This window comes from Bacillus rossius, chromosome 1 (assembly GCF_032445375.1).
Source record: "Bacillus rossius redtenbacheri isolate Brsri chromosome 1, Brsri_v3, whole genome shotgun sequence".
NCBI lineage: Eukaryota > Metazoa > Arthropoda > Insecta > Phasmatodea > Bacillidae > Bacillus > Bacillus rossius.
Genome location: NC_086330.1, coordinates 195,252,870 through 195,277,346, shown reverse-complemented (window position 1 = coordinate 195,277,346; position 24,477 = coordinate 195,252,870). Strand labels below are relative to the sequence as shown.

At 36.0% G+C, this 24,477-nt stretch overlaps 1 protein-coding gene across 9 annotated transcripts in view; it reads right to left on the bottom strand.

Moving 5' to 3' along the window:
* LOC134527198 (importin-11-like) overlaps positions 1-24,477 on the bottom strand; it is a 423,976-nt gene that overhangs the window by 56,665 nt on the left and 342,834 nt on the right. For 8 of the 9 annotated variants that reach the window (XM_063359649.1, XM_063359652.1, XM_063359648.1 and 5 more), the window contains one exon: positions 10,861-11,018. The exons of the other annotated variant lie outside the window; for it this stretch is intronic. In XM_063359649.1, coding sequence (XP_063215719.1) covers positions 10,861-11,018 — 158 coding nt within the window. The remainder of the gene's footprint in view (positions 1-10,860; positions 11,019-24,477) is intronic. 9 annotated transcript variants of the gene reach the window in all.

The following is a 24,477-nucleotide window of genomic DNA, read 5'->3' as shown; positions in this document are numbered from 1 at the left end:
GTTTAATATTACAAATGATTTATGATTTTAATTTGTTCACCATATCTTATTTTCTATGTTTGTTAAACAGCATTGAAATTTCATCACATAATGATGATAAAATATTGTGTGAACGTCTAGTTGCTGTGGATAGTTCTAATGAACTGAGCTATCTCAACACATTCTTAAGAGGTACCCACACACTGTCTGCACATGATATCTTAAATGATGTTCTAGGTCCAGCTGGGTTGTAAAATTTTACGTAAATGTCATTAGTCACAAGATTAACTTCCTCAACGACTTCTAGCCACCACTGTTCATCATACACACAGGGAACAATGTCATTGTTCCGAAGATTCAGGGGAACAGACTTGGTTGAAACTGGAAGATCCTCCTCATACTTTTCTAATTTGGATGTTGCATAGCATCTCATTATAACTCAGTGAGTCGAACAAAGCGGTGAAATTTCCGTGTTCCTTGGAACCGTTGGCAGTTGTTAAACCTAGGTTTGAGCTCTTCTTGACGAGCAGTAATTTCCTCTTCTTTAGGATATATATTTTATACCTTTAATTGTCTGTGTACAGTACATAAACATATCTTCCGGGGAAAGAATGTGATCCTTGACTGCCTTTGTTACCACCCTTTTTGTTGCTCCACCGTCACCATCAGAGCCATTTTTTCCATGTGATGTTGCGAAGAAATTCCACTCTGCACTAAGGTCGAAATCATTCTTATGGTGACAGACATTCAAAAAATTCCTTTTATTTTTATACCGACTTGATGATCCATCTGAGAAGTAAATTATATGTTGAAACAAAGAAACAGTGTCTTTTAAGTGTTTCATAAGATGAGATTGAAATTTATGCACTGTTGTTGGGTTATGGTACAAATGATCACTGATTACACAAACACATTGGGTTAGAAGCTTATCGTTTTCTTTGTAATAATATACAAAGGGATGCTTGGTGATTTACCCAGTTGTAGCTCTGAATATTGTCTTGGATAACGAATATAAAGTTTTCTGCGAAGTCTGCAAGAACAATGCATTCTGTCTCCATAAGTTTCTCCTTCTTCTCTCTCAGATATTGACTTTGAATCTTTGATATAAAATGATGAGTTGTAAGTGAATCCAGTTTTTCAATAAGGGACGGAAATAATTCTTCTTTTGGCTGAATAACAGTTATTTCAGCTCTATCTGTTGTGGTCAATTGTTGAAAAATTATGTTGTCTGGAATGGCATCACTTTTTTTCAAATTCATCAAAGATACTAGGGCTTCATTTCCTGGACATTTAACACATTTGCCCATCATACAGTTGTAACTATTCATATCACAAACAAGTATGGCAAGTAGGTCTTTGTAGTCTTTCATAAGCTTTGCACCATCTACCATTAGCTTAACATTCTGATGATAAGTACAAACACAAACATTGTGTGTTCCTGATGATCCGGCTGTGACACACCACTTAGGTCTGAGTTCTATGAATTTTGATCTTCCAATTTTACAGTTTGAATGTTTATCTTTAAATTCCACAAACAATTCATTACAATTGCACAGCACCAGCCTTTCATGTTATTTATTTTCACAGATAAGCAGTCTTTTTTTCCGGGACAAAGACGACTGTATTCATCACTTTCATAGAATTCACGGACTGTAGTAACTACCTCTGATTGAATACCAATAACCCTTTTCCTTTCCCAACTCGGGTAGAATTAGCTGATCTTTCACAAGGGGTCTTGTTAGTTTTAACAAACGCTCTGATACATTGAACTCTTCTGCTATTCTTTGTCGACCCCATGACGTTGGAAGTAAACTAATTATTTTCAATTGCACTTCTTTTTCTGCAAAAGCACATTTTTCCTTAAGTTTTATGATTAATTCTTTAAACTCTTTTACAGGCTCTACACTTACTACTCTGTTTTCCATCACTTCATCAAAAGATTCCTCAATATTCCTTTTCAACACATTTGAAACTTTACCAATCTTGTCAGCTATTGCATGTGAACTTTTATGTACATCCAATTTCGTTATTTTAGGTGCTGGCGAAATCCCTAACTGAGTACATACATTGACCACTTTTTCCAAATTTTCACTCGCAGGAATAAATTCTTCACATTTGTCCCCTGTTCCATCATTTTCTAATGATAGAAAAAAAATTTTTTAGCACGTAGGACACAAGGACTTACCAGGGACAAGCAGTAAATTGTAGTTTGTTTCTTTATTCATATGTTCAGGAAGTATTTCCCTCAGTCCTTTAGTGATTGCCTTTTTAGTTTTTATGCATTTGTAAAGAATCATTGCAATGCCAGCCAAATATATGATTAAATTTAACAAGATACTTTATACTAACAAGACTCTCATGATACTTACATACAGACTTCACATAACTAGACACTCTGGAAAATATTAGCTTTTGCTGTTCTGAACTAAACTCACTGATTTTCTTTAATTCCTGTGACACTGAACCATAAACACATTTGTGACATTATTCATTTGTTAAATGTCCTATTGAACACTCTTTCTCCATACAGAAAAACAACCACCATGCATGGAAACACAAACCACCTTTCCTATACCAGAGCTGCTGGCAGACTAACAAGCAGACCATACCAGAGCAAGTCCGTGCCTGTTGAGACCTGCGCACTTCAAACACTTGGCAAACATCTCAGGCATACTTTTAAATGTTCTTAGTTCAGGAACTCTTTTCAATTACATAGTAAATGCAAATTTTAAGATATTTGCATTTAAAAAAATTACTTCAGTTTAAGAATATTTTCACTGTTGCAAAAACAATGCAATTTTACAACAATTTGGCAAGACTTTAACTTATGAACCAGTTGAATCTGAAAGTAAAAATTTTAACAGGAGTTATGTACCATAGAGTACTTAATTGTGTGCAAATTTAAGATTTTTAGATAACTGCCCACCAGAGATATTAAGCCGTAAAGTAAGCAAACATATGAAAAAACTCATTTCTACAAGCTTGTAAAAAAAAAGTAGCAAAATCTCACACTCCAGAAATAATTTGTGTTTATACTACTATTACATAAGTACTTCCAAAACTATTTTCAAGCCCAACACATACTGCCTTCATTCTGAAAAAAAAAATTATGAAAATGCAAATTTTTGCAATTGTGAGGCAGAAGTTCACCTTCACAAGTTGGTAAGATTGAGTGATTTTAGAAAGATGGTTAATGATCAGAATTTATTGTAGTATATAATGTGCTTAATACCTCAGATTTTGTTTCATCATGCTATGACCTACCAAAGCTAAGATATGGCAATGTAGGTAAACCCTTGTAAATGGAAAAATTGTCATGCGCCATGGCAACAAAATGGCTGCCATAATAAAACCAGTGAGAATAAAAATTTAATAGTGCCAGTTTTAAACTGTCAAAACATAATTTTAACAAGACACAAATAATCAAATTTTCTTAAAATGTTTGAGCAACCACTTGGTATGGATTGAACCTTCTCTGAAATTGATATTCGCAACTGCATAATTGTGTTTAGTCTAGTCCCAAAAGAAACTTTCTCGGTTTTAAGTTTATAAACTGAAAATAATCTCCTTATATAACTCTTATTTTTAGCTTGTTTTTTTTTTTATTTGTTTGATGACTACGCATTAGTTGAAAAATTAAACATGAATTTACTAATGGAGGCTAGAAAGTTTAATTTCTTAAAACATAATTATATAAAATAAAATACAGTAGAACCCCGATTATCCGTGTTAATGAAGGGGACGAGTGAGTCGGATAGTCGAAAATAGCGGTTAGCCGAGTCATGCTTGCCTCAAAGGTCATTAGCCCACAGACAGCCATCTGTGGACATTCGGAGATTACATATATACACATGCTTTGTGTGCGGAGACGTGGGCACGCGAGTCGTTGTTGCACCGAGGTGTGTGACTAGCCGCCCGCCAGTCCGAGGGCCCAAGACAGCTGATAGCTGCCAAGGTCACGCATTCTTTTCATCGCCCGTAAGCGACGCTGCCACACTTAGCTCATTGTTCTGTTGTCAGTAACACCATCGGGCTGGTTATTGTTTTACAGAACGACTGCCTTCAAAATTCTTTTCGAGATAAGATTTTACATACCAGTGCATTGAGATTTGATTTGATGGTTTTGAAACGGTGTATCTGTCTCGTATAATTCACGGTGTTTTTATCCCCCTTCATTTATATGAATTTTAAATGTTAGATTTTTTATTTTTAGCTTGCTGAACGTGGAATAAATGCAAAAACTGCCTATTATGACTTAGTGTTGCAGATGGGTCGGAAATCTTATAACGACCACCTCTCTATAACGACCCTAATCTCGGGAACCGTGAGGGGTCATTATATCTATTCTCCGTTCACTCTTAGCTGAGTTTTGAAATAAACAAACACCGTCGTATCACTGCGCCGCGTCAGCAAGTGATAGGCTGAATTTATCTTGCGTGCCAAGCACTAGTTGCAACACACGGAGAAGTAATATAACAGGAAAATGATTCTTATGTCAAGCCTAGTTTTTTTTAAAAAATTTACGTCTGCTGTGATAAAATTACGCCACTTAATGGTACACCCTCCGACCTTTTCTGTTGAAACCATTCAAACAAACAAAGTGTCCAAGCTGCTAAATGTGGATTCTTTCATCGTCTTGCGTTTATTTAATCCACTTGAAGTGTCAGCCTGTGAAGCAAACTGAAGGATTTTTTCGCGATTTTTTATAATGTCGCGCACTGTTGTGTTACCGACATTAAACTCAGTCGCAAGTTTGCAATCGTTTCTCCACTCTGAAATCTTTCTATAATTTTTGTTTTGCTGTCGATGGACAGTACCACTCGCTTTCTTTTCTGTTCATTTGATGACATGATGAAATGTGAAATGTTGCGCTCAACACTTCCGCACAACACAACGGTATAATCCGTAGGAATGCAGATCACTGTTACAATACATAAAATTATCACCACCTTCATGCTTCAACAACGTACACTAATGGAATGGACTGTCTCCATGCGCCGGGTAATCGCTGTGGCACAGCACCTTGCTGCGCGCGGGAGTATACAGTCCGGTCATGCGGACGTGGAATCGCGCACCAGTGTATAATCTATTCACGTAACATGGAACACAAAAATATTATTTACATATGTATGTACTAGTATTTTTTTTAAACTTTCTGTGTATATAAACATAACTGAGTCAAAGTACTTTGACCAACATACATTTTGCAAAGTATTTTAACATTTACATACATTTTGAATCATTGGTTATATGTAACTAAAAAATTGGACTTGATGGACATAAATCGCGGTTAATCCGCGAATCGGATGATCGAGTCGCGGATAATCGGGGTTCTACTGTAATTTAATAATAGATAACTATGAAATACGAAGTAAAAAAAAAAATTAAAATGTGAAAGATTGCAAGACTTTCTTTGTACAGATTTACAAAACAAAAAACATTCCAATACCAGTTTAACACGTGTGATATCAGCTGAAAATTAACAAGCATATTTTGAATTGGCAAACACTGATTCAACTAAATACCGGCAAAATCAGCTTCTGCCTATTCGTATTGACACAGCTCTATTTGCTATGCATCTTACATCGTGAATGTTGGAATAGTGAGTGATTGTAGTTCATTTGTGGTAAAATTAATATTTTTTGGCCCGGTTAAATTTTACCATCCGTAATATTTCTAGGTTTGTAATCTTCCAGCAGAAATATTGCTGTGTGACTAATAAAAAAAATGTACCTAGTTCATGTTTTAAAAAAATTGAATGTCTGATCCAATAATAATTTATACAGCATTTATTAATGGTACATGGTTGTCGTGAGAGCTTTAAAAATATTTATTTTACCAGAATGGACTTTTTGACACTGTGTAGTGTTTTGGCCTTCGTTGCAGGTGGTAGAGAAGGGATGGGGGAGCAGAGGAGGGAAGTGGGAGGATGTTAATTTGCTCATGCGGAAGGTTGTACGAGGGAAGGGAATGTTAGACTGTTAAGAGGGGTGAGACAAAATCATGCCGCTGCCGCCGCTGGCATGCGTCAGCCAGCCAGCCAGACGAGTTTCACAAGTGTCCACTTACGTCGCAGAGGCTACCGCCGCCACATATTTAAATGGAATGGTCAATTCTTTTTTGGCTCTTATTATAGGAACATAACTGACAGTATTAAAACCTACACAAAATATATGCTGTGCATTAAAAAATAAATAATTTTTTTAAGCTTTCATAGTGTTTTTTTTTTTAATTTTTTCTGATTGTTTATATATTGATGTCAAACTTTCTGATGTTTTAATAGTTCCTAAGAATTTAGACTCTATTCGTAAAGTTGCTGCTTCATTAAATCTGGGGATTATAAAATCACAGTTGTAGTGAACATACTACCTAAAACTACTAAATATAACGTAAAATGACATATTTGTTATTTCAATGATTGTATGACAACACATCCACATCTTCCCAGATTTTAAAAGAATCAACTTAACATTAGGGGTCTGCGAGTACTGAAAAATTTCAAATTCGAATCAAATAATTGTATATTCGATTTAACGTTTCAAATGGAGTAATTTTTGTAATTACTCGTCACCAATAGATACTCAAAATAATCTATAAAAGTTTAGTTGTATTAGCTGTCACAACTGTCCATAACATCGCATCATCAGGAAGCCTAAAAATTCAGTGAACCACGAAATTCTCGAAAAACCCAAAATTTCACCGATTTATCAAAGTTTTGTGCAAAATACAGATATTTTCACGATATTCTCGACGCCATTTCTGAAAACGTCAGCCGTTGGTTATAGATATGTCGCACATGAAACAAATTACAACAGAGTATGTCCATATCTTGAATGTAGGTTTTTTAATACTACTACAGCGAATATTGATATTATTTACGAACACCTAAATGCGATATTTCATCCATAATCTGTGTGTTGTGTATACAATGGGTCACATGCATCTTGTTTATTAAATGTTCGGTTATTTGGTTTAAAAGCTGTAGTGGGATCTTTGTTTAAAAGATAAGCTACTACGCATTTTATTATACCGGGTTTTATGTTACTTTTCTTTAATTACATGATGCAGCACAAAAATTGTGTCTTTTCAAGTGGAGAAAATCTTCGTTTACATTAAAAATTCCAAAGAAATGTGAAAAATAATACGGAAATAACCTAACCTCTCGTTTGTTTATATTTTAGGCTAAGAAATAATATTAACAGTATGATAAAACAGGTTATATTGAGTTTGATGTACGTTTGGCCCTTTTCCTTTTGTTTGCATTTACTTAATTTGTCTATACAACATCTATAAGTGTACACATTGTGTAGCTAATGCCAAATTTTTGGAGTTGTGAATTACTATTTTAGTTCCTACCATCTGTCTTAACGATTCAACAGTACAAAATTTTAGTTTTTTGCTAGAATGCTTCTATTTTCCACAGAAAATAAAAACACCTACAGGTTAGTAAACTTAACTTAAACTCAAACTATGAACTATTTATGATAAGTCCATTATTGCTACATATATTTAAGAAATTTAAAATCTTATTTAAATTTTCCTTTGACTCCAGAGAAGAATATTAATTTTTTTACTGAATTGAATTTGATTCGAAAAGTATTCGTTATTCGTGAATACTATATTTACTCGTGTATAGCGCGCCCTCGTGTATAGTGCGCACCACGATTTTTGCAACAAATGCCAAAGAAAAAAATTTATAGTTTTTTTTCCCATAAATAAATTTTACTAACATTTTGTGGTACCTGTTAAGTAATAACTTATGAAACAAATGATTATTTACATTGATGTGTGGTGATGTGTCAGGAAAATACTTAAATTAAATACTCTTCCACCTGAAAGCAAAACTTTTGTGGCATACCGTACAATCTGAAACGACACGAGCAAGCTAAACTCTTCTGTGTAGAAGGAAGATAATGAAGAGCTGTATCGTCACAACTGGTATGAGGGCGGGAGGGAGGGAGGCAGGCAGAACTGGACTATGACCATCAAGTAACCTTGACAGTTGACAGGACTAAACACCACCACTCCCATCACATAGCTTCTACATAGATATTACAACTGATAGTTAACATTTTTATGGACAAGCAAAATGAAGCATGCCACGCTACGTTGCTAAGCTGACGGGAGGACTAGATGACTCACAGGTATCTGCTGGGACGAGGAAGCGAAGGAAGTGGGCGGGGGACTGGTGACAATATGCTCTCTCTCTCTCTCTCCTCCCTCCCTTCCTCCCTCCCCTCCTCCCTCGCCAGGCTCGCTCGCTGGAGGCGACAAGTGACGAAGTGACATTTCTCCACCCGGCACTGTTACTAGATGCTGCACTGGCTTTCTGTAGAGGGGGAGGTCTAAAAATAAACATGAGAGACCATGATGTGCGAGCTTGCGCGCGCGCGCACGTGTGTGTGTGTGTGTGTGTGTGTGAAAGAGAGGCCTCGTTGCTTGTGCGTATGTGTGGGGGCTGGCCAGGGAAAAAAAAGTCACCCATCACCCGGCAGTTAACGACTACCACTCCTCCCCACCAACCCCCTTACCTTTTTTTCCGTGTATAGCGCGCATCCTTGATTTTTTTCCCTTTACTTGAGGGGAAAAAAGGGCGCGCTATGCACGAGTAAATACGGTAATTTGATATTCGATTCAATTGAAGAAAACAGTATTCGAGAAGCCTACCATGTTTACCGCATAATCGTAGCATATTTTATACTAAAATTGTTTCAAATGTAGGGGATTGACTTTTATTAGAAATTTTTTTAAAGTTATTCATAAAAACAAAACCCATTCATGGGAAGTACGTTTTTTAAAAGTAGAGAATACAAAAGCACGCCAAACAATTTAAATTAATAAATCCTGCAACAAAAACCTTTCTTCAACTTTAAATTGAAAAACATAATGTGACCTGAATGCAAGCTTGAACTAACACATAACTATCATCGTAGTACACATTTACCATGAAAGAGTGCGGGCCATCAAATGTAGTTAACTCGGTACTCGACAGAGTGCGCGTCTTGCATGCAATCAGTGAGATTTCGATATTCGACTACGTGTGCACGTTCTATACGGGAAGCAAGATAACCAAACAATAATGATGCCAACTAGTGCTGGCTACATTTTTATACATGGTACATCACGGCGATGCAGACAAACAGATAAAGGTTATAACTTTAAAAGTCTTTAAAAGAAAATTTACACTTCAGACAACTTTGTATTTCCGTTAATTAAATAAATGGTAATATCCGAACGAATATCATATTTTTACTTTAAAATACATTGTTTTATATTGAAAAGATACCTATACAAAACACTCTGAATCTAATAGTGGGACCCAAAACAGCATGCAACGTTTATGCGAGAGATTTTTTCATCCAAATTTTGACACCCTAAAATATTGGTGCGACGATTATGCGATAAAATAGGATACTTAACATGTATGGATACAATGTGTTTCTCGCAACCACATTTTCTAAATGATGTTTTATTTAATATAATTTCATGTTAACAGTAGGGATGAGGCAATCCAATCTTAGTTTCAAAAAAACCATCATTCCTTGGTACTCGACGATTTGCAACATCTGACGTAGGATTAGTATCAAATTTTGTTCATAAATAAAATAATTTTGAACATATGACATTAAGGTTATGTTTGTACAAGAAAGCTTATGATTTGCATGATCACGACATACTATTAACCTTAGAAATTATTTTAAGTGTGTTGTAGCAACCCAGGTTACTGCCCTTTACACTTGAGGATGTAGTCCTGCGGCTTCCTACCGTGAGTTCGCACGTAACAATGGGACTTAATTACAAACTGTCAATTTAAGAGTTATCCTTTCGGTACCTGTGAACAGTCAAAATGTGTTTGCTTTATGAGACGAAAAAAGAGGTTATGTGAGAAAGGTTGTATGTTCTACCTGTACTGTGTTTTGTGATCTCAAGATGGCTACCCCGCTGACTGTGAATTGTTTTTTGAGTCTTAATAAAAAAATACATTATATTAGTTTAGTGTCTGAGAGACATTATTTGCGTAATGAATCTACGACAGTTACAAGTGTCTGAACTTCAATAATTTTGATGCCCAAATCATTTTTTTGCAAGTGTTTCATGTATGTGACTTCAGACAGAATTCTGAGCTAGCCAAGGTGGTCTGAGGTGTGACAGTGTAAATGGTTCAAAACAAACTATATACTTTTCCAATTTGAAAACTTTGGTAAAAATATTTCTCTTTCAGAAAATAAACCCATATCAACAGTGAGTGGCCACCATAAAACAGACACCAAGAAATGTGAAATGTGAAACAGGGGTAAATTGTAAGGTTTTTTTTTTTGAAGCTTCTGATGAAATCTCAACATTTATGTGCAAAAGCACTAAGATTTATGCAAAAATACTATAATTTCCTAATTGTTTCACCACGTCTGAAAGAAAAGCGCGAAACATTTAAGATGTGTAACATACGAGACAAATTTTGATAAAGTATTTTGGTATCTCTAATGTAGTAATTTCTCTATTACAGCACAAATCAATATTATTGATTAAATTTTAAACAAAATCACCGCTCTCATAATTTGACCTTTTGACTTTGCATAGCCTATAATAAATATGCAAATATTCTTTTAACTTAGCATTTAAAATAGAAACTACTAATAGAATAACAGGATATACAAGCAGCTATACTTTCACACACTAGTGCTGTTTGCACATGAAGCAACTAAGCACAGATGGAACAAAATAACCCTTCAGTTACTGAATATTGCTAATCCCCCTTCCCTCTAATTCCCTTCATCACTGTTCGCTTGCCATCATTCAAGATGATGTCAGAAATTCATATTTTATCAATAGTGTCTCTGAACTATCCTTAAATAAGAATACTTTGAAAGAACTTGCAGTTACCTGGACTGAGCGGTCAGTAATGACGCCAGGGCCAGACCTAGAAGCTTACGCCTCTCTAGTTGCGTCACGAGAGCCATCTTGTCCAGCCAAACATCGAGGATTTTGTCGAGCACCACTTCTTGTCGCTCTCCAACCAGGTTAGCCACTTTCTGCACCACCTTGGCAGGCAATATCAATAACACAAGTAAGTATTAGATTCACTTTTTTCTTAAGAATAGGTAGCTCGGTAGTAAGAAAAAAAATCGCCATTGAGTAAAAGATTGTAAACACATTTTCAAATCACAGAATGATGTGTTTAAAAAAAAAAAAACAAGCAGTGCAAATCCCTTGCACTGACGAAAGTAACACAAAAAATGCTGTCAAAAATACAGTTGAAATACACTACAGTTTCTACAGTCACACTGACAGTGTGATGCAAATAACCTTGTAAGTCAAGCCTCTCGTAATATACCATATTCTGCTGTACGTTTCTAATCCTGCAAACAAATATTCTATTTACATTTCCCCACATTTGGTGATGGAGAAAAATATATTTGCATACAGGACTTGATTTTACTCAAGACATGTGGTAAATTAACATAAGAATTTTATTTCACGCTATATTATGGATGTTCATGTATATTTAAACAATGTTGTTTTCTTTATGTTTAAATCTACTTCTTGGTGCAGGATTCCAGGTCGACCTGCATTTTTGTCAGTGGTTTTTTAAAAAAAAGAATACTGTGTTTCATTACATAATCGTTGCACCTTTTATACTAAAATCAAGTCAGAAAAGTAGGCGTTAAACTTTTATTAGAAAATTTTTTTCTTTTTGGTAAAGTTAATCATAAAAACAATACCCATTCATGGAAAGTAACTTTTATAAAAAGTAGAGTATACAAAAGCACGCCAAACAATTTAAATTAATAAGTGAAGCAAAAAAAAACATTTCTTCAACTTTAAAAAGAAAAACATAATCTGTGACCCGAATACGAGCTTGAACTAACGCACAACTATCGTCGTAGTACACACTTACCATGAAAAAGTGCGGGCCATCAAATGTAGTTAACTCGGCACTCGACAGAGAGCGCGCTTTGCGTGCAATCGGCAAGATATTGATATTCGACTACGTGTGCGCTCTCTATACCGAAAGCAACATAACCAAAAATGAATGGTGCCAACTAGCGCTGGCTACATTTTTATAAGCGGTACAATGTGGCGACGCAGACGAACAGATAAACATTATAACTTTAAAAAGTCTTTAAAATAAAATTTACACATCAGACAACTTAGTATTTCCGTTAACTAAATCAGTGAATAAATATTAGATTTCTACTTTAAAATACATTGTTTTAAACGGAAAAAATACCTACACAATGCGCTCGGAATCTAACAGTGGAACCCAAAACATCATGCGATGTTTACGGGAGAGGTTTTTTTATCCAAATTTTGATGTCCGAAATTTCGGTGCAACGATTATGCGTGTGCGACTATTATGCGATAAAACGGGTACTCTACCTCTATTCTGGTTAATACATTTTTATGTAGGTACCTATTAATAACAGGACATGCTGCAAAACGAAAGAGTCTTGTTTAATTTTAAAGTAATAAAAAAGTTTGATAAAAGTTAAAAAAAAATTACCCAGTTACAGTTAAGAAGGCCCAAAATTGGTGCCAGATGAGCCTACAAATTTTTCATGATAAAACCCAGATACCAATTTATGTAAAATATTGTCAAACTTTCAATTCAAAATTATAAACAACTAAATTCCAGTTTTTACCAGTTATTGACTAATTAAATTTGAACAACATTCTCTCTTATTTCTTAAAAAGTACTGCGTGGATTTTCCAACAAGTCCCTCTGATAAGGTTATTCAAGCATTAAGATTATTTCATGTTTATTTTTAAAAGGCAAATAAACAATTATTTCTTTCTTGAAATCTAGGTAGTTCATCCAAGCAATTATTTTCTATAGACCAACTAATGCACAGCATCTGTTGCAATGTCTCATTAAATTTTTTTGTTATTTGTTTGAAGTAGGTACACATATAAAAAGCCTCTCTCTCTCTCTCTCTCCCCCTCCCTCCCTCTATCTATCTATATATATATATCTATATATATTGACGTCGACCGGGGCTCCGCCCTCCCTAAGCCCGATGTGCCTCACGCCGTCACCATCCCTCTCCTCCCACCACCACCCTCTATTTCAAACCTCCCACCCCGTGTGCAAATGTGTGTGTGTGTGCGTGTGAGGCGCCAACAAGAGGCGGGAGTAAAGTCTGTGCCACGACCCCTTTTATTTTATTATTCAATTTTTAGGTTTACCTAACTGTCTTTTCTTTAAATAATATTCCCTAAGTGTTTATGTTTTAAGTGCTAGTTGTAAGGACGGCGCAGCGCCCCACGCGGCAGGCAGTGCAACTACCCGCAACTAGTTTGAACCATAATCATAATTAAAATAATCAATACTCAACTTAAATAATTAAGGAAACTTTGTTATAATTTTATTATAGAATTTTTAGTGTATTTGTTTTAGTTAAAATATATATTAAAAAATACATGAGAGACTAATGGTAAATCCAGCGCTTTCCAGCCGCCATGCTGCCCTGGCCTCTTCAGTCGCTTCCGTTCGTCACCCGGGGTAGGATGCTTGGTGAGCACCGCGCAATTTCACATTTTTCTTAATCAACTGATCTTTTAACATCCGCCAGACTTTTTATCATTCTTAAACCTTTTTTGTATCGGCGAGGCCTACTCCAGGTGGCCGACTTGTTTTAATAAATATTTAAGTTCAATTCGAACATTTAATCACGAACCGCGTCCTAAACTAACGAGGCCAGGCCACGAGGTGACCTGGTCAGCCTGTAAACTTATTCTCTCTCGCCGTTGGCGTTACTAACAGTTTCATAGTGTATGTAGGTGTAGCGCGATTGGAGACGTGTTATAACGTTGCTGAAATAAAAGGAGTACGTCGAACGTGTGATTTTTAGTCAAGTGACCACGTGTCCCTGCTCCTGAACCTCGAGGCGTGTGGGACGCCGTAAGAGCCCACTGTAACGATATCGCGTGCTAAGGTAACCGAGCCTAGCCCTACACGGGTCACGTCACGCCCTGAAGAGAGTCTCCGCCGGGTCCACGTGCCCACATCACATGGTGGCGCCCACTTCGACATTTAATTTGTTCGTTCCCTTACATCCCTAGTACGACAATATATATATATATATTATATAGTTCAGCTACAGTTCATGTGTTTTCGGTGTATGCATGCACACGCATGACAGAAATATATATATATATATATATCTTAATATGTCTCTATCTATCTTTCATATTTGATTCATTTCAATTCTGTCATGCGTGTGCATGCATACACCGAAAACACATGAACTGTAGCTGAACTATATGAAATAAACACATTTGTCGAAACGACTTGCGTGCCACCTTTTGTTTATATCACACACAAACTGAAATGTCATCATTTGTATTTGATTTAATTAAATTCTGTGAACTGTTGCTGTTTGTATTTGATTCAATTCAATTCAATTCAATTCTGTGAATGGTCGCTTTTTGTTCTAGATTCAATTCAATTCTGTAATGTGTATGCACTCATACACCAAAAACACATAAACTGAACTCGAACTATATAAAATACACACATTTGTTTACTTGTAAAATGGTGGAACAAATTCAGAAACCTTTTCGGGCATGTACATATCAAATCACTAAAGTTTCATCACATTTGGACGAATGGTATGGAAACGCATTCAGCACAAGCAACCATACATTATTTTTTATATATATTTATTAGCCTTTATACAGCTACGATTTGTTTTGCTATCCAAATGCTAACCAGTTGACTTTAACTTCAGAACAGACATCCACTCCATGGATATGACTTGCGGGCCACCATTATTATTATAATTATTATTATTATGACCATGTAAAAGAGGAACTGTAATAAAATATTTATGGGTACAGTAGAGGCTCGCTAATCCGGACCCCGCTTGTCCGGACATCCGGTTAATCCGGATAGATCTAAAAAAAAATCAATGATAAAAAAGAATGTTGTGACAAAGGAAAATAAGAAAATACATTTCTAAGAGGGTCCTCTTTCCCTCAGTTGCCGGGAGTCTTACCGCTAGTTTTCTGCTCATCGTCTGTTTTCCAAGAAGTAACTCACACTATAGGGAGCGTTCAAGTATTACGTAATGCAATTTTTTGATATTTTTGACCCCCCCTCCCCCTCCCCCCCATGTAACGCACCGTAACGTTTTTCTGTACCCTAGTAAAATGTTATGTAACCCCAAGTGACTATTTTTACCTAAAAGGCACAATTATGTGGCGTAACGTACCGGAATAAGTCACTAAAATACCTTTGTTATTGTTTTAATCGCGTTAATGTTATTTATTAACATTTGAAATGTCTTGTTTTTAAAAGCAAGAGCTTTCCAATGTTTTTTTTGTCCTAATAAATTTTTACTACTCAATCATACATTTAGCAATCATACATTTAATAACGTCATTTTCCTGACTTGGCTCTGTCCTTACACACTTTTTGCTTTATCTGCCATTGTTCTTCTCATGCATTCTCCTATTTTAGCCTTTTACTAATAAAGCTATTAAAATTAAATAACAAATTTTATTTCTAATAATTATTTTTACCTTTGGCAATGCAATTACAAACATAAAACTAACTGCAATAAAATATATTTGTCAAAATATAATTGTATTTAAGAATACGATCGAACGAAAACTAAAAACATTTAAAATAAAATTAGCCATAATTAAAATAAGTAGATTGTAAAAAAAAAAACAATTCAATTGGAGTTTTACTGCTCCTCTGTCCATGGGTTTGCCAGCCACTCAGATTCTTTCATTACTGGCATCCAGAGAGCAGAAGAAGAGGGTTCCGGAATTGTTAAACCGCTTGCATCAACTTCGTCTTCGTCGAGCCAATTGGCATCCTCAGACGATGTTTCACAGCGACGCACAATGCAGAGAAGCTCATTTGCCCTTCTTGCAGCAAGTCGCTGTGGCCGTACTCGACTTTCACGAAGGTTTTGGGCAGTCTTGCCATGCATGTAACGATTGTGCATTTGCACACTCTTGTGGGATGTAAAAAAAAACCACAGGTTGAACATACTCAGTTCTTTAGGTCGGATTGTACTGATTGGCAAAAGAAATCGTAAGGCATCTGCTTAAACCCTTCTAGAGGAGGCGACAGATCAACAGACAACCTCACAAGAAGTGGCGAAAACTTGCATGATCCTCTATCTGACTAGGTACCATGAACTTGTTTGCGGTTTGAAGGATTGGGCAGGGTGGCGGCAGGAAAGTTTCTGGAAAGACAGATTTTAATGCACTCCTCAAGCGGGAACAGCAGGATTCATCCGCGCATTTAATAACTTGCAAGAAATATTGCGATTCACGGACGTGAGCGCTATACCACGCCATATTAGGGTCTGCTGGATCCTGCAAGCTATCTTCAGGGTTTCTATATTCCGCCGAAACATCGTAGTTGTCAATTTTCATACAGTCGGTCGAGTGCTTGGAGCACATAAACGAAAAGGGTTGCCATCTTGGGAGAACAAAATACGAACAATTCAATCGGGAATCCTCCATAAAAAATAAACGAAAAGGGTTGCCAACTTGGGAGATTTTAATTCACTAGTTATTTTATTAACCTTTCAGACCAATCGTCTTTCGTACCACAACATTACTGTTGTGATGAGAGAAAATCTCACACATAAAAAACAGTGTATTTTGAATATCAATACCTATATAATTTCTAATATGGCGATTGGAGTCTACGTTGACAACCGAAGTATAACGAAGCCATCCGAATAGCGGTATTTTTTGTTTTAACTACTTTACTGGAGTGACGAGAAAAACTATCACAGCTGTTGATATATATATATATATGTATGTGTGTATATATATATATATATATATATATATATATGTAGCTTTACGTTTGGAGTTAAAACAACAATATTCACTAATCCTGTAAAGCAAGCAGAAGCAATTTTGTGAAGGTAAAAAAAAAATTTAAGCTATCATGCCATTTGAAATTTTGAGAAAAAAAAAAGTTTTAAAAAATGCGTGAAAGAATCTGTCTCTACGCGACCGTTCTGAAGGGTTAAAAAAACAAAAAAAAAAAAAAAAAACAATGTGACGTAACGCGTAGGTCCCTCCCCTGTAACGCATCGTAACGTTTTACAAGGACCCCCCTCCCCACAAATTCGTTACGTAATACTTGAACGCTCCCTTACCTTCGAGGTGTTTTGCTTTGTTCCCTTCAGTCGATGGTTACTCATGCTGGTGATAGGTGCTCATGACAGTTATTTTTATTCACAGCGAGTGTTGTATTGTGTGCACTTATTAAGAGCAACATAATGGCTACTAAACGTAAGAAAGGGACTGTAACAATGGAGCAAAAACACCAAGCCTTATTTCGTATTGATGCGGGTGAATTATTAACTAGAATCGCGCAAGATTTAGGAGTGGGAAAACAAACTATTTCTGATTGGAAAAAAAAATAGGAAAGAAATTGAAGATTATTGTGCCAAAATGGTGAGTAAGGACAGTCTGAGTAAGGACAGTCTGGGTAACAGAAGCACGTTATCAAAACCAAAAAATGAAACTTTAGACGAGACTTTGTACATTTGGTTTTGCTAACAACGTGAACAAGGTGTTCCGCTGTCGGGCGTAACATTACAAGCGTTCGCGCTCAAACTCAACGAAAAATTAAAAGGTGACCCTGCTTTTACTGCCAGTGTGGGATGGTTATCTCGTTGAAAAGATTGACACAGTGTTCGTGAACTTAGTGTAAGTGGTGAAATTTTGTCAGGTGACAATAGTGCAAGTGAAAACTTTAAAGTAAAATTTGAAAAGTTTGTTAAAGATGAAAACTTAGAATCTTGCCAAGTGTTCAACTCTGACAAAATGAAATTAAATTACAAAATGCTTCCAAAAAAAACATTAGGTTCAAAATTGGATTATGTAGCCAAAGGTCATAAGAAAAAAAAAAAGAAAGAGTAACTTTGCTTCCTTGTAGTAATGCTTCTGGCAACTTGAAAATTCCACTTTTGGTTATAGGCAAATCGGCTAAGCCTAGGGCTCTTAAATATCTTAATAGAAATGCTCTTACAGCCCAGTAAACTTCACAGAAATCGGCATGGATGGATGGAAAAATTTTTAAAGCTTAGTTTTTGAAACATTTGTTCCTAAAACAAAAAAGTTTTTGAGAGACAAAAACTGCCCAGAAAAGGCTGTGTTGTTAATTGATAATGCACCATGCCACCCGAGTAAAATTTCTGCCACCAAACATTACTGCTTTGATACAACCTATGGATCAAGGTGTAATTGAAGCAATAAAATGGCGATATAGGAAAAAAATTGATCATGTCTTTTTTAGAGCAACAAGAAGCAGACCAGTCAGCTAACTTAATGGATCATATTAAAAAAGTGACAATGAAGACCGTCATTTACTTGGCTGCAGAAGCACGGGAAGAAATTAAGCCGTCAACTCTTCAAAAAAGCTGGACAAATTTGTGGCCAAGCATTTCACAGGAAAAACAGGGACAAGACGAAACTCAACCAACTTCAACAAGCTTTGATTTTGTACATGTATTTCAACAGTTGGAGGGTTGTGCCAACATAGAGGAGAATGACATATAAGAATGTATTAACAGTGACAGCGGTATTGGTCGTCAAATGTTAAGTGAAGATGAAATCATGGAGGCGTGCATTGCAAACACGGCAACTGAAATAGACAGTTCGGAAGATGACGATGGAGGTAAAGAGGAATCAGCTGGCCCTACTCATGGCGAAGCGACTACAATGCTGGAGGGATTGCTGAGTTACTTTGAGAAGCAAAGCGACACATCGACTGCTGAGCTACTGACCTTGAGGCGCCTACAAGATCGCACAGCAAAACGATGGCAATCTTCATTAAAACAAAAGAATGTTACAGACTTTTTCGAGTAAATTGTAATTTTTTAAACCTTTAATTGTTTTATACTTTTTAGTTACATGTAAGTATGTACAATACATATTATTGTTTTATATATAAGTTACATACATATGTACATAGTTTCTTAAGTACTTTATAATAAAACACAGTTGATTTTTAAGCATAAAGATTTTTTCTTTAGCCTCTAAAACTTGTTTTTGATACATTTTAAAGTTGATTATGGTTAATCCGGACTTTCGGTGATCCGGACAGGTTCCGGTCCGGACAAGCCCGGATTAGCGAGACACTACTGTAATTATCCAATATAACTAGCACCATCTTTTGTATGTTATCCCTAGACAGAAACATTCCTCGTGTTTCAAAGGTCAAGTGTGCAAAGTTTCATTACACTTGGATGAATGGTTTAGGAATGCATATGGGACAAACAAAAAACAAAAAATATATATTACAATCAGAAACTGAGAATTTGGCACAATGAACATTATCTACAAAGCTGTCACCCAACCGGGAAAATCGGGAAGCCTTGAATTTTTTTGATGCAGGGAAATCCGTGAGAAACCCATAAAGTGAATTTTTGAAAGCCATCTGGGATTATCTGTTGGTCTAGCAAATTAGAAAGAGCTGAGTTGAAAAACTGAATGCCGTGCCTGCAAACTGTGTTATTTATACAATTTTTGAGCGTTGTGTGCTAGTGACTGTGACAGTGGTTTTCAGATATGACTTGTGTCACATGGGTTGCTTGCTAAGATTGCCCTTGGAAGGCTCCTTGTTTTATTGTCTTGCATTGGTAACATTACAGAAAACAAATTCAGGAAGTACTAAACATCAGAAAAGCTAACATTTTAAATGCCATCAATGATTGCAGCACTAGCTTTCTTAAAAACTTCATTCTTCAAAGGGAACTTATTCACAATATAGTCACATGAAGTGATAAAATATTTTTTCCCAGATTCATAAAAAACTTTTCTGTCAGATGCTTTGTCAGACGCCATATCAGAGTCTTGCCTATGATTTTCAACAGCATAATAACTTCAAGAACATTCACATTCTTGAAAGCAGCAGGCTTCACAAACTTAGAAAATAGCTATTTCAAAAAGTCGCAGAGCATATATAGCAAAATGTGAATTTGTGGTTCTGATGCCTGAAGCATTATATTTACCTTCTCAAATATTGGTATTACATGCATCAAAAACAAGCAAAAAGCTCTATTTAGTGGCAATGAGAGAAAGAGAAATAGCTTTTCTTCACGACTTAAATTTGGCATTTGACTTTTCAAAGTAATGCTAGAATCGTTGACTGACATGAATGCACGAGCAATTTTCTTGTCTGAGACCATAGAATCATTATCAGCTTTTCTTTTACTTGATTGTTTTCTTTCAAAATTCACAAATTCTTTTGTTCCAGATGGCTTGATTGTCATGCCTGAAAGAGGGAAAGAACATGATGGTTTATGATCATCTGGCTTACCAAGTGATGTGAGGTTCTTTTTGGGCAATAGCGTAGAACTCGGTGGTTTCTGAATCATGCCTACCATCACTCCAGATTTGTTTTCTTCTTTCGGAATCCTGTAAGATGTTAGTGACGAACACTGTGATTTCTGATGACTGACTTCTTTCTTGAAGAAACTCAACAAAGGCTTCCACTGATCTATAAACTAGTCAGACTTCTCCCCAATGACAACCACCTGGTGCAAACATGTTTCAATATCTTTTTAGCATCTTTATTATATAGATTTTGAAATTCTGCAAGACTTTCTTTTGGTTTGATACTTTTTTCAAGGTAATAATTAAGGGTCTGCGAATATTTGAAATCAAAAAAATATCCGTGAATAATTTATTATTCGATTTGAGATCTCGAATCGAATTGTTTCTGAACAAAATCGAAATACTTGTTACTTTTTATCTTGCACATTTTTAATTGGCCGATATTCTTAGGACGTAAATATTAAAATCCGTTAATCTAACAATAAGAATTTGGTTACATCTATTATGAGCCACGTTTTCAACTTTCCACGCACGCAGCGAAAACAAAAATAAGCAGAAAATTACGTATTGTTTGTTTACTTAATTCATAAGTCGATTCTGCCAATGGTCAAACTGATTATCGAACGCGCGATTCTCACACACGAATCGACTTAGTATGACGTCACGCATGCTTCACAAAATCTTTAAAAACTGTGTAAATATTGTGTTTTATTTGGGAATTCTCCAAATTTGGCATATTTTTAGTAAGCAAAAATGGCAGACAAAGCAAAACGTAAAAGAAGTGGTTTGTGGTTATTTTTTGAGCAAGGTGACGGCGAAGCAATTTGCTCGAACTGCAACAAACGGTTAAAGATGCCGACAGGTTCGTTAGGCCAGCGTACATTGGTGTTTAATAATGCATCAATGTACTCAGGTTGTGTCCTAAATATCAGATTTAACAAACAAAATTATTATGTGATGCGATATTGTGTACAGATTTATGTCGTGCTGTGCTGTATTTATAAATTTGTACGTCCAGTTTTGTATGTAGTAGATTTTTTTTGGGAATAAACAACGCCATGTTGTTACCCATTAAAACACATGTATGGCGGTAAAATAAACGTGTTCAGGAGTAAACCATTGTTTGTCTTGTTCTTAACACTTGATAATAATTAGGTGTTGTAGTGACTTGTATACCATGTTATTATTTTCTTAAAAATTACTGTGGTAAATGTATCATTTTCAAATGTAGACATTTTTGGATTTAGGGGTCAAATTATCATTATCATAATTATTGCTACGACTGCTAAAAAATTACTGTCAAAATACGTCCACATTAAAAAAAAACTACATAAATACCATGTTTTACGCATAATCGTTGCACATTTTATACTAAAATCAAGTTTGAAAAGTAGAGGTGTGACTTTTGTGCGGAAAAAAAAAATAGTTGGGTAAAGTTTTCATAAAACCTATTCATGTAAATTACGTTCATTTAAAAATTAGAGTATATAAAATCACGCTAAACAATTTAAATTAATAAGTTGTCCAACATAAACATTTTGTTTAACTTTAAATAGAAAAACGAAAACCATGAGCAGCAACGAACGCTAAACTTTTGTCGTAGCACGCACATACCAAGAGTGTAGAATGTAGTTAACTCGGCACTCAACAGAGCGCATGCGTTGCATGTAGGATGGGGCGACAGAATCCAATATCCGCCGAATCCGCCGAATCCTAGGGATTCGAAGCTTCGGCAGGTCTGATATCATCAAGGGATTAGGTGTTTTTTTATTTATTATGCATAAACCGCTTGTATGGGTTTAGAGGTCTGCGAGTACTCGAAAATCGAGCTCGAGCCGAGTACTTACTTCAAGCTCGAGCTCTGCTGGAAAAAATTGTTAGGCTCGAAAATTTCGAGCTTCAACAGCAGCAGGTTATTTGGCCGGAAAGCATTATGACGGTGTTTTACTATTTACGGAAAAAAATACAGTAAAACTCATTTACGAGGTCCTGCATGGTAGGTTTTTACGTATAAAGCGTTTAAATTGCCTGGGGTCTCATCATTTACGCCATTAAATGTGTGATATAAAGACCCGTTAAAATTTTTTCTGAAAGTTCCTGTCTCAAATAGTAATGGCGCACGTAAATATGAAGAAGACAAATGAACAACAACATACGAAGAAATATGGATGCTGTACCATAACTACAGTACAAACCCAATAGTTATTTTAAGATAATTACCATAAAAAGATCTAAAGATTCTTTCTAGATACCATAATTACTACAGAAGAATGATAGCTACCACATTTGCACTATAGTTACCATAACAACCGAGATGGTAATGTATTATTTATTTATGACATATTAAATTAAAGAACATTATTGAAAAAAAAAGGATGTTAAATTTTGATATGTACAGTTGGCACATGTTGCTAAGAAATAATGTGATTTGAAAGAATGCAGTACTACTGTAGGGCCGCAACGTCTGGCATGTGGTTTTGCGGGGAAGCGGGGAAGAGTAAATGAGAGGGGAAGCAGCTGCGCGAGCAAAGCAGCCGCTATGCGGTTCATAGCAAAATCATCAGGCGCCACGCTCTCAGTCTGAAGTGAACAATGCAGCCCGACGCAGGACGTTCAAGATACAATAAAGTAATACGTAGTGGGGAGAGGGGAATTATAAGTAGTGTAATCCAGTATTGTGATGAAGAAGCTGCCAACAAATGTCTGCTAGTACCTCTTGCAAAAGCAACCGAAAGAGCTGCATGATACACAGGTATAAGCCAAAGATCAGTTTCGCGCATCCGAAAACACAACAGGGAGATGCCAAATAAAAAACAAACAACACCAGGCAAAAAAAGGACTTTATAACTTTAAAGTTTAAATAATAATACAGTACTTACATTATAAGTTTTTCAACGCATTCCCCGTAATTTCACCCGCGGTTTGCTTGTTTTGCATTTGGCAGTTTTCCAGACTTTCTGCACCGCTTGTTAGAATATTTGTTAGCTACAAGTGTAGCCTTTATTGCTACACATATTGCATTAAATATTTAATGATATATATGATTTTGATATATATTAATGTATTATGAATATATTATTTATTAACAATTTATATGTTTATATTTACATATATATAACACTCCTTTATATGACCATGAAACAGCCTCTCATGTTTAATTATTCATTTCAGGCCAAAAAAAAACTGGGAAACGTTTGTTGTCAGAGACACTATCCACGAATTTTATGCAGTAAAAGTGGTTCCCACAACAAGGAAACTACTGGATGGAGATGGGGAAAGACATCGCTGCGTAAAATACTCAAATAAATGGGTTTTGTGTGGAGAAGAAGCCAAAATAAGCGAATGCTTCTTCTCGAAAGATCTGACGTTGTTGCTTGGCGATCATGGTACTTAACTCATATGAAACAGTGCAGGGAGGCTGAGAAGAAGATATTTGACATGGATGAATACTGGGTTGACACTAATTTAACCTTTCAGAAATGTTGGCAAAAGAAAGGTGACGTTGAAGGTGTAATGGCAACAGGAAATGCAGGCACAGTTGTAAGCGTTGGTTCTAGGCAGGGCTTCCTTCTCGGAGCCTCTCTTGTTTATAAAGCAGGCACAACAACAGGAGACTACCACGGCCAGATGAACTCTGGAAACTTTGAAAAATGGATTACGGAAAAAGTGATTCCAAATTTGCCACCCGCTTCAGTCTTGGTTATGGATAATGCTACATATCATTGCATGGAGGAAGACAAACCGCCATCCAAGTACGACAGTAAATGTGCAATGATAGCTTGGTTGCAGAAAACAGGTATAGAATGTGACAATAAAATGCAGAAAACAACACTTACCAAAATTGTTGAAAAACATCGACCGAGAGAAACGTTTCAGAGTAGAGAGGTTAGCTGAGCTACATGGTCATAGTGTAATTCGTCTGCCTCCCTATAATTGTGAATTAAATTCTATTGAGCTCGTGTGGGCCAAAATGAAGTGTTTAATTCGTGAGAACAATACTTCTGGTGAACTTTCGTTGCAAGCGTTGCAGTCGCAAACCACCAGGGCCTTAGATTCCATCACAAGCACCGACTGGGAAGTTTACTGTCAACACGTGGTCAGTAAAGAGGACGAGTATTGGAAAAAGGACTGGGTCATGGATGATGTATTGGAAGGTTTTATAATGTGTGTAATGACAGT